General features: G+C 53.3%; 1 protein-coding gene across 2 annotated transcripts; it reads left to right on the plus strand.

The window, feature by feature from the left end:
• Positions 1-1,675: 1,675 nt before the first annotated feature.
• LOC101003015 (tumor necrosis factor ligand superfamily member 12) lies at positions 1,676-11,004 on the plus strand. Of its 2 annotated transcripts, none has more exons than XM_009189557.4 (7): positions 1,676-2,364; positions 2,523-2,573; positions 3,145-3,220; positions 4,145-4,198; positions 4,289-4,324; positions 9,888-10,012; positions 10,212-11,004. In XM_009189557.4, exons 1-7 carry the CDS (start codon positions 2,206-2,208, stop codon positions 10,461-10,463), a joined length of 753 nt encoding a protein of 250 aa, XP_009187821.1. In that variant the 5' UTR covers positions 1,676-2,205; the 3' UTR covers positions 10,464-11,004. The 2 variants fall into 2 exon arrangements, with proteins under 2 accessions (XP_009187821.1, XP_009187822.1); XM_009189558.4 differs by having other exon boundaries at positions 2,526-2,573.
• Positions 11,005-11,058: the final 54 nt, after the last annotated feature.

An 11,058-nucleotide genomic window follows, 5' to 3' on the forward strand; every position in this document is an offset into this window, starting at 1 on the left:
GAATTCCTGGGCTCAAGCGATCCTCCTGCCTCAGTCTCCCAATTAGCTGAGACTACAGGTGCACACCATGATGCCCAACTGTTTTATGGCTTTTTTTTTTCAAGATGGAGTCTTGCTCTGTTGCCCAGGCTGGCGTGCAGTCATGCAATCTTGGCTCATTGCAACCTCCGCCTCCCGAGTTCAAGCAATTCTCTGCCTCAGCCTCCCGAGTAGCTGAGATTACAGGTGCCCACCACCATGACCGGCTAATTTTTTTTTTTTTTGAGACGGAGTCTCGCTGTATCACCCAGGCTGGAGTGCAGTGGCGCGATCTCGGCTCACTGCAAGCTCCGCCTCTTGGGTTCATGCCATTCTTCTGCCTCAGCCTCCCGAGTAGCTGGGACAACGGTGTACACCACCACACCTGGCTAATTTTTTTGTATTTTTAGTAGAGACAGGGTTTCACTGTGTTAGCCAGGATGGTCTCGATCTTCTCTCCTCACGATCCACCCACCTCGGCCTCCCAAAGTGCTGGGATTACAGGCGTGAGCCACTGCACCTGGCCTCATTTTTGTGTTTTTCAGTAGAGATGGGGTTTCTACTAAACCCCACCTTGGCCTCCCAAAGTGCTGGGATTACAGGTGTGAGCCACCGCAACTGGTCCCGGCTGTTTTTTATTTACGTCGTGATTTCAGTTTTGAAAATTTTCTGGAGATTCTAACTGCTTTTCTTTCTTTGCATACTCTTTTTTTTTTTTTTTTTTTTTTTTTTAACAGGGTCTTACTCTGTTGCTCGTGCTGGAATACAGTGGTGTGATCACAGCTCACTGCAGCCTCGACCTCCCAGGCTCAGGTGATCCTCCCATCTCAACCTCCTGAGTAGCTGGGAATACAGGCATGCACCACCATGCCCAGCTCTCTTTAAGTATATTAGGTAGTACTCTGTTTCCTGAATTATCTGTTTCCTCCAATGTCAAATTGTTTGTTAATTTTGGTGTTTCTTTTTTGAGCTGTCGCCCAGGCTGGAGTGCAGTGATGTGATCTCGGCTCGCTGCAACCTCTGTCTCCTGGGTTCAAGCAATTCTCTGCCTCAGCTTCCTGAGTAGCTGGGATTACAGGCGCCTGCCATCATGCCCGGCTAATTTTTTTTTTTTGTATTTTTAGTAGAGCCGGGGTTTTACCATCTTGGCCAGGAAGGTCTTGAACTCCTGACCTCGTGATCCACCCGCCTTGGCCTCCCAAAGTGCTGGGATTACAGGTGCGAACCACCTCACCAGGCCAATTTTGGTCTTTTTCTTTTTTGAGCAAGGCTCTGTTGCCCAGGCTGGAGTGTAGTGTTGCAATCACAGCTCACGGCAGCCTCAAACTCCTGGGCTCAAACAATCCTCCTACCTCGGCCTCCTGAGTAGCTGGGACTACAGGTGTGGGCTAAATTTTTTAAACTTTTCTGTAGAGATGGGGTCTTGCTGTTGCCCAGACTGATCTTGAACTCCTGGCCCCCAGCCTTGGCCTTCTGGGATTACAGGCGTGAGCCACCGTGCCGGACCAATTTTGGTCTGTCTTTTGCATGCTGCTGGGTCTCCTCAGATGCTTGGCAATCACTGGTAATGATGGGCTTCACAACGTGCAACCCCAAACGATGCACCTCGTCATAGTGAGTGTTTTCAGCTGAAGGAATTTGAGAAAACCGCAGAAGCCGAAGGGTCTTTCTTACCGTCTCCTGCCCTTCTTCCCTGAACCAGGTCGTACAACCTGGAACTCCCTGTCCTTTTCCTGAAGCAGCAAATAATAGCCTCCTGTCAGAGGCGCCCTCCCTGCACCTGGAGGAAAGGAGCGTCCTTATCGCTGAAGACACAGGGACACAGAAGAATCTGAACCAACAGGCCTTCCTGAGTTCCCCACCTCCCCGCAGGAGGTGCCCGCACACGCACAGCCCCGTCGCTGCCACGGCCGCACACAACGGACCTCGCCCTGGTGGTGCACGCCCGGGCTGGGCGCTGGGAGGTCGGGTGGGCGCCCATTCCGTCCGCTGCACGCACAGCGCCCAGCCAGAGGCTCGGAGTTTAATCACACACAGCGTCCGGCTTCCTGTCCCCAGCGCCCCCTCCCGCCCCGTTTCCCTTGCCCCTCCCTCTCCCCAGCCCGATCCGCCCGCCGGCTCCCCCTCCCCCGATCCCTCGGGTCCCGGGATGGGGGGGCGGTGAGGCAGGCACAGCCCCCCGCCCCCATGGCCGCCCGTCGGAGCCAGAGGCGGAGGGGGCGCCGGGGGGAGCCGGGCACCGCCCTGCTGGTCCCGCTCGCGCTGGGCCTGGGCCTGGCGCTGGCCTGCCTCGGCCTCCTGCTGGCCGTGGTCAGCCTGGGGAGCCGGGCATCGCTGTCCGCCCAGGTGAGGCCCCGCTGCGCACCCCTTCTTGGGCACATCAGGAGCTGAGACTGCAGAGGGGCCGCTGGGGGCCGGGTGGACTGAAGGCAAGGGGAAGGGAGGATGGGTGGAGGGCGAGATGTCAGGTGGAGAGGCACAGGGTGACGCTGCCTCCTTCCCAGCAGGAGCCTGCCCAGGAGGAACTGGTGGCAGAGGAAGACCAGGACCCATCGGTGAGTGGGCGTGGGCGCGGTCTGCAGGCTGCTGGGCCACGGGAAGTGTGCACAGCTGAGGCTGCAGGTGTGTGCAACTGTGCCAGCCGCACACGAGGTGTGTGCAGGGTGTGTGTCTGTAGGGGTGTGTGTGCGTGGTGACAACTCTGTGTGAGGGGTTTGTGCTGGGGTTGTGCCACCTGAGTCTGAGGTGTTTATTGGCTGGGGGTGACCTGGATGTATGAGATACGTGAGTCTGCGTGGAAGAGGGGTGTGGTTGTGTACAGGGTGCGTGTCCTCTATGCTTGGTGACTGGGTGTGGGCGTGTGTGCAATGTGTCAGTTGAGTGCAGGGTCTGCATTGGTTGTGCGTGGGTGGGAAAGTATAGCTGGTCTAGAGGAAAGGGTGAGACCTGGGGCCTGACTCCCAGCCTCGCCTTTGCCCGGGGCCCCAGCTGTAGCTGGCTGAGGGGCTTAATCTGTCCCTAAGTCTTCTGTGCCTATTGCTGGCTGGTGGCTCTCCTGACAGGCCCCGTCTGTCTCACTTTATATCTCTGGGAGTCCCTGGTTGAACCCTGCCCTGATTCCCCTAGGAACTGAATCCCCAGGCAGAAGAAAGTCGGGATCCTGTGCCTTTCCTGAACCGACTAGTTCGGCCTCGCAGAAGTGGTGAGTATCCCTCTATCCCAACCTCAGGAAGCTGGCAGAGCAAAAGCCATTATCCACAGGGAGAAACTGAGGCACGGAGGGTGAAAGGAGGCTCAGAGTCATGCAGCTAAGCAGCCAAGACTCAAACCTAGGGATTCTCGCCCTCCTGTGAAGCTTCTTCTGTCACATGGATGTACTCCTTCAGACCCTACCCCAAACAGGAAGGCGGGGTGGCCATGAGTTAGAAGAACTACTGGGATCCTGATGGAGACTAGGCTGGGGAGTCGGAGGCCTGGACCCCAGTAGGCAAAGAGACTTAGGAATGGGATGATGGGGTGGCCGAATGACCACGTGTCCAAGTCGGCATGCAACTGTCCTGACACCCACCTGTTATCTCAGTGTGATTAGTAGCAGCTTCCCGTTTCGCTCTCAGAAGTATCCCATTGTGGCCGGGCGCGGTGGCTCAAGCCTGTAATCCCAGCACTTTGGGAGGCCGAGATGGGCGGATCACGAGGTCAGGAGATCGAGACCATCCTGGCTAACCCGGTGAAACCCCGTCTCTACTAAAAAATACAAAAAACTAGCCGGGCGAGGTGGCGGGTGCCTGTAGTCCCAGCTACCGGGGAGGCTGAGGCAGGAGAATGGCGTAAACCCGGGAGGCGGAGCTTGCAGTGAGCTGAGATCCGGCCACTGCACTCCAGCCTGGGCGACAGAGCGAGACTCCGTCTCAAAAAAAAAAAAAAAAAAAAAAAGAAGTATCCCATTGTGGGTGACAAATTACAGTTACTCTATTTGCCGAGGAAGATGAGGCCTGAGATTCTAAGGCCAGGAGTCTGGACAAGAATAAGGATGCCAGGCTCCCTGAGAGGGGAACGGGGCTGGGAGAGTGGCTCTGGGACCCCCAGTAGGGCCCGCTTTGTTCATCTGTCTTTCCTTGATCCTCAGCACCTAAAGGCCGGAAAACACGGGCTCGAAGAGCGATCGCAGCCCATTATGAAGGTGGGTGATGGGTGAACCATACCCGGGAGAAGAGGAGCAGGTGGCAGAGGGGCAGGGCAGGTCTCATCAACCCTTTCCTGTGCTTTACAGTTCATCCACGACCTGGACAGGATGGAGCGCAGGCAGGTGAGACCCCATCCCCCCCACAGCACTGGCCTCCTGGGAAAAGGGCCCCTCAAAACCTTTGACCTCCAACTCCTTTCCCTGCCATCAGTCTCAGAACCACAGAAGCCAGTTCATGAAGGTCTTGGTTCTCTCTGTGACCCAGGCATGCGACCCCACGAACGACCCCTGCCTTTCCCCAGAACTCTGCCCAGCTCCCCCAGCAAATCACTGCCCCTGCTCTCTCCTTCAGCCCTCATTCTTCTCCAAGAAGCACTTTTCATTCTTTTTTTTTTCTCCTCCATATTCCATGTCCTGATGATCTTTTTCTCAAAATGCTGCTAGTGTCTGCTCATCTTTTCCATTTCTACCCCACCCTCTACTTCAGCACCATGACCTCAGAACCTCAAACGCAGCCTCTTGCTCCTTCCCCACTCCACACCCTCTGCACCCCTCCACTCCATCCGACCTGTGCTGCCATGCTGAGCCCCTAAACTTCACTTTTGTTATGGTATTGGCTCTCTACATGGCTTCCGGTCTCTTCGTGGTCTGGTCTCAACCTAATTTCCCTGCACTCTTACGCTGTCCTCATGCTTGCTGGGCTGACACCCCTGCCCCCGGTGTGCCTCTTCTGGACTTTGCACATACCATCCCCTCACCCAGAATGCCCTTCCACTGTGAGAGGCAGGGAGGCATGAGGGGTGCTCAGCCGAGGGGTTCACAGCAGAGATGGTGAGAAGTGGATGGGTTCAGCCTGTGACCTGAAGATATTACTGACTTACGGGTTGGAGATGAAGAATGAAAGAAAGGGAGGAATCACAGATGACGTCTAGATTTTTAATTTTTTTTAAGATAGAGTCTCACTCTGTCACCCAGGCTGGAGTGCAGTGGTGCGATCTCAGCTCACTGCAACCTCCACCTCCCAGGTTCAAGAGATTCTCCTGCCTCAGCCTCCCAAGTAGCTGGGATTACAGGCGTGTGCCACCACACCCAGCTAATTTTTATATTTTTAGTAGAGACAGGGTTTCGCCATGTTTTCCAGGCTGGTCTCAAACTCTTGACCTCCAGTGATCTGCCCGCCTCAGCCTCCCAAAGTGCCGGGATTACAGGCGTGAGCCACCGCACCCAGCCAGCTTCTAGATGTTTAACTTGGGTATCTCTGGGAAGAATGATGCCATTTCCTAAAAGGGGTTGACCAAGGAAGAAATAGGTGGGAAGTATGTAAGATAATTATTAATGTTGGGATGTCTAAAATAAACAAGTGGATAAATGACAATAAAGTAAATTCCACAAATGGATGACTGGACATTGTCGACTAGCTCAGGCTAAGTCAGGACGGATAAAGCCAGGAGTCGTGGCCATATGTGTGGCTTTTTTTTTTTTTTGAGACAGAGTCTTGCTCTGTCACCCAGGCTAGAGTGTAGTGGTGCAATCTTGGCTCACTGCAACCTCTGCCTCCTGGGTCCAAGTGATTCTCCTGTCTCAGCCTCCCAAGTAGCTGAGATTATAGGCAGGCGCCACCACACCCAGCTCATTTTTGTATTTTTTAGTAGAGACAGAGTTTCACCATGTTGGCTAGGCTGGTCTTGAACTCCTGATCTCAGGTGATCTGCCAGCTTCAGCCTCCCAAAGTGCTGGGATTACAGGCGTGAGCCCCTGTGCCCAGCCTATCGATGGCATTTAAAGCCACAGGATTGGATGAGACGCCAGGAGAAGGAAGGGCCCCACGAATGAAGCCCTGAGGCTCTTGGGCATCTCAAAGTGGAGCTAAGGGGAAAACCAGAGAGACTGAGAAGAAGCCGGACAGAGAGGAAGAAACTCAGGCAGGGTGGCATCCTGGATTGAGAGAAACCACTGTTTCAAGGAGGATGTGGCTGTCTGTGTTGAATGCAGCTGAGAGATCACATGAGATGAGAACAGAGAAATGATGGCTGGGTTTGGTAATGTGAAAGTCCTGCTGACCTTAAGGAGGGTGGTTTCAGTGGCATAGTTAGAACAGGAAGGCAGTGTGCATTGGGTTGAGAAGAAAATGAGAAATAAGGAACTGGAGGCTGGGACAACCTTTTTTTTTTTTTGAGTCGGAGTTTCACTCTTGTTGCCCAGGCTGGAGTGCAATGGCGCAATCTCGGCTCACCACAGCCTCCGCCTCCCGGGTTCAAGCAATTCTCCTGCCTTAGCCTCCTGAGTAGCTGAGATTACAGGCATGCGCCACCACACCTGGCTAATTTTGTATTTTTAGTCGAGATAGGGTTTCTCCATGTTGGTCAGGCTGGTCTCGAACTCCTGACCTCCGGTGATTCGCCCTCCTCGGCCTCCCAAAGTGCTGGGATTACAAGCATGAGCCACTGCACCTGGCCTAGGACAAGCCTTTTTAGATGTTTCTCTGTAACAAGGAGCAGAGAAATAGGCCAGGAGGTGGAGGGTTGTGTGGATCAAGGAAAAGTTTAGTTCTGTGAATAATACTATTTTTATCTGAACTAACACATACTGAGGGCTTTCTTGAGATAGGCACTGTGTCTGGCACTTGTGTTTGGTCTTATCTAATCCTCACAACAACCCTAAAAGGAAGATACTCTAATTACCTCCATTTTACAGATGGAGGTTACACAACTTGTCTGAGGCCATGAGATACTAAGTGGTGGAGCCAAGATTTGAACCCAGCTAGAATGTGCCTGTGTACTGGACATGGTCTGCATGAAAGGCGAGGTGGCTGGTGCAGGGGTGAGGGGTCCATGCAGGGGCCACATCCAAAAAGGGGAGAGGGAAGTTTCCAGAAAGAAGAGAGGACACATCTCCCACCATTACCAGAGGGTCAAAGGAGCACAAGAGAACAGGTGGGTTTGTAGATTTGCTGGGGGGAGATGAGGGAGCCTTTGCTCGATGACTTCTAGGTTCTCTGGACAACTAGGGAGACGGAGACAGGAGATTTGAGGAGAAATGGTACAAAATCTCATCTTGCTGATTATGAAAGCAAGCTTCGTGGGGGAATGTAAGATTGCCAGGCAGGACAGAATGTCCAGGTGAGGTCTGTGGCTGGAGACAAATGATACCAGGCAAGCCCTCCGTGGTTCTGGCACACCATGCCCTTTGGCTACAAGCAGCCTTTGCTCAGGCTGGCTCCATAGCTAGGAATGTCCTCTCTTCTCTGCCCTCCCTACTCTTCATGCCCAGGTCAGCCTTCCTCCCCTCTGTATAGACCACTTATTTTGGCAGTTATCCAGACATTCATTCATTCATTGACTCAACATGCATTGAAGACCTACTGTTTGCTAGGGGCCAGGCTAGGTGCCCACAGCAACTAATACCCAGACCCCCCGCACTTTTTTTTTTTTTTGAGACAGAGTCTCGCTCTGTCGCCCAGGCTGGATTGCAGTGGCGCAATCTTGGCTTACTGCAAGCTCTGCCTTCTGGGTTCACGCCATTCTCCTGCCTTAGCCTCCCGAGTAGCTGGGACTACAGGCACCTGCCACCACACCTGACTAATTTTTTTTATGTTTTAGGAGAGATGGGGTTTCACCATGTTAGCCAGGATGGTCTCAATCTCCTGACCTCGTGATCCACTCGCCTCAGCCTCCCAAAGTGCTAGGATTACAGGTGTGAGCCACTGCACCTGGCCTCAGACCAATTTTTAAGGAGTCACTGTCTAGGAGAGGAAACAAGCATATAAATTTGTAATTACAGGTTGGGTGCAGTGGCTCACACCTATAATCCCAGCACTTTGGGATGCCGAGGCAGGTGGATCACTTGAGGTCAGGAGTTCGAGACCAGCCTGGCCAACATGATGTCTCTACAAACATACAAAAAAGAAAAAAATTAGCCAGGTTTGGTGGCACGTGCCTGTAATCCCAGCTACTTGGGAGGCTGAGGCATGAGAATCACTTAAACCCAGGAAGCGGAGGCTGCAGTGAGCCGAGATTGCACCACTGCACTCCAGCCTGGGCGACAGAGTGAGACTCCATCTCAAAAAAAAAAAAAAAAAAAAAAATTACAGTGGAATGTGACAAAAACAATAATGAAAGTGGCCAAAGATACTGGGCAACACATGGGAAGACAGACACGGCTGTGGAGTCAGGGATTCCCTCCCTACATTGCAAGGTGCCACTGGGCCTTGAAGCAGGAACATAAGACAAGACAGGCAAGGGGTCAAGGACGGTTGGTGGAAGCAGAAGCAGCCCCTGGAGCAAAAGCCCCGGGTTTGACCAGAGCATGATGAGGCTGGGGGACTCTTAAGTTCAGCATGGCAGAAGCAGAAAGTGCTGGAGGAGCGAGATGGGGATAAGGCTGGAGACAGAAGCCAGGCCACAGGGTGGCATGTGGGAACTATTCTGAGGTGAGCCATCGGAAGGAGGAAGGCGAGGTGGGCTTACATCTGCATCTTAGAGACTCATTCTGTGGCTTTGTGTAGGGAATAAACTGGAGGAAGCCAGACTGGAAACAGGGAATGCTGTGAAAAGCAGACGGAGGCACCAGATGGGGGAGACAGGGGAGAGAGCTATTTAAGAGGCAGGATTGATAGGAACTGTTGATCGATGAATGATATGGGTAAAGGAGAGGGAGCTCCGCTTGAGTATCCCCCTGGTGGCAGAACCAAATGTGGAAAACAGACAGTAAAGCAAGTGTGGGATGAGGGGAGTCAGCTCAGCGTTGGTCAAGATGAGTTTGAGGGGCTGTTGCTGTTCAGATGGCACAGTTGGCAGGGTAAGGAAGGGAAGGAAACTTCAGTGCTGGAGACTCTGCAGAGCACAGGCTGTGGGAACCCATTGGTGGAAATAAAAATGCCCAGTGAGCATCACTTTTTTTTTTTTTGGAGACACAGTCTAGCTCTGTTGCCCAGGCTGGAGTGCAGTGGCGCGATCTTGGCTCACTGCAACTTCCCCCTCCTGGGTTCAAGCAATTCTCCTGCCTCAGCCTCCCAAGTAGCTAGGATTACAGGTGCCTGCCACCATGCTTGGCTAGTTTTTGTATTTTTAGTAGAGACGGGGTTTCACCATGTTGGCCAGGCTGGTCTTAAACTCCCGACCTCCGGTGATCCGCCTGCCTCGGCCTCTCAAAATGCTGGGATTACAGGCGTGAGCCACTGTGCCTGGCTGAGCATGATGTTTTCAAGGTGCATCTGTGCCATAGCGTGTATCAGTACTTCACTCTTTTTATGGCCAAATAATATTCCATTATATGGATAGACATTTTGTTGATGGACATTTGGGTGTCATTTTATTATTTTTAGTTGTACTAATTCAAATAATGTTTGTTTACATCCTCAACATAAAAGAAGCAAATAATATAGATATCCATGAAGTCAAACGTTTAAATCCCCTCATACTTCTCCTTCAGTTCTACTCTTCTCCCTAGAAGTGACTGCAGGTGACAATCTGCCCCGAATGTCTCTGGCCATATACATTAGATTTTTTCACATAACTTCCTAGTCAACTGTGGGCACCACAGGGGATGGATTCTCCCTTGCCCGGGGTGATCTATGTGTCTTCTGGGTAAAGTGGGCACTGAACGTTCATATGCTCAGTGGATCCCTGGGGAGTGTGGGGGAGTCCTGTAGAGAGACATTTCCTTATCTCTGAGCATCTGTGTTCAGGTGTGGACGGGACAGTGAGTGGCTGGGAGGAAGCCAGAATCAACAGCTCCAGCCCTCTGCGCTACAACCGCCAGATCGGGGAGTTCATAGTCACCCGGGCTGGGCTCTACTACCTGTACTGTCAGGTAAGCCCCACCTGGCTGCTGCATTGGTAACGCAGTAAGGGAGTGGCGAAGGGTTTGCCAGGAGAGTGGGGGACCAGCTACAAGGCTGGGAGGGTGAGTCGGGGTTTGGGTGGGATGGGATGCCTGCGTCACTGAGGAAATTGGAAATTGAGGCGAGGGCAGGCAGAGGCCTGGACTTGGCCTATTGTCCCCACCCCAGGTGCACTTTGACGAGGGGAAGGCTGTCTACCTGAAGCTGGACTTGCTGGTGGATGGCGTGCTGGCCCTGCGCTGCCTGGAGGAATTCTCAGCCACTGCAGCGAGTTCCCTCGGGCCCCAGCTTCGCCTCTGCCAGGTGTCTGGGCTGTTGGCTCTGCGGCCAGGGTCCTCCCTGCGAATCCGCACCCTCCCCTGGGCCCATCTCAAGGCTGCCCCCTTCCTCACCTACTTCGGACTCTTCCAGGTTCACTGAGGGGCCCTGGTCTCCCCACAGTCGTCCCAGGCTGCCGGCTCCCCTTGGCAGCTATCTGGGCACCCCAGTCCCCTGTGCCCCACCCTCAGCTGCTCTTTGCTCCAGACCTGCCCCTCCCTCTAGAGGCTGCCTGGGCCTGTTCACATGTTTTCCATCCCACATAAATACAGTATTCCCACTCTTATCTTACAACGCCCCCCACCGCCCACTCTCCACCTCACTAGCTCCCCAATCCCTGACCCTTTGAGGCCCCCAGTGATCTCGACTCCTCCTGGCCACAGACCCCCAGGGCATTGTGTTCACTGTACTCTGTGGGCAAGGATGGGTCCAGAAGACCCCACTTCAGGCATTAAGAGGGGCTGGACCTGGCGGCAGGAAGCCAAAGAGACTGGGCCTAGGCCAGGAGTTCCCAAATGTGAGGGGCGAGAAACAAGACAAGCTCCTCCCTTGAGAATTCCCTGTGGATTTTTAAAACAGATATTATTTTTATTATTATTGTGACAAAGTGTTGATAAATGGATATTAAATAGAATAAGTCATAGTCTCTCTCTTTATTGGGGCTCAGGGGACACTCCCAGGGTAGATGGGGGCCGTG

The sequence above is a fragment of the Papio anubis genome, chromosome 17 (genome assembly GCF_008728515.1).
Source record: "Papio anubis isolate 15944 chromosome 17, Panubis1.0, whole genome shotgun sequence".
Taxonomy (NCBI): domain Eukaryota; kingdom Metazoa; phylum Chordata; class Mammalia; order Primates; family Cercopithecidae; genus Papio; species Papio anubis.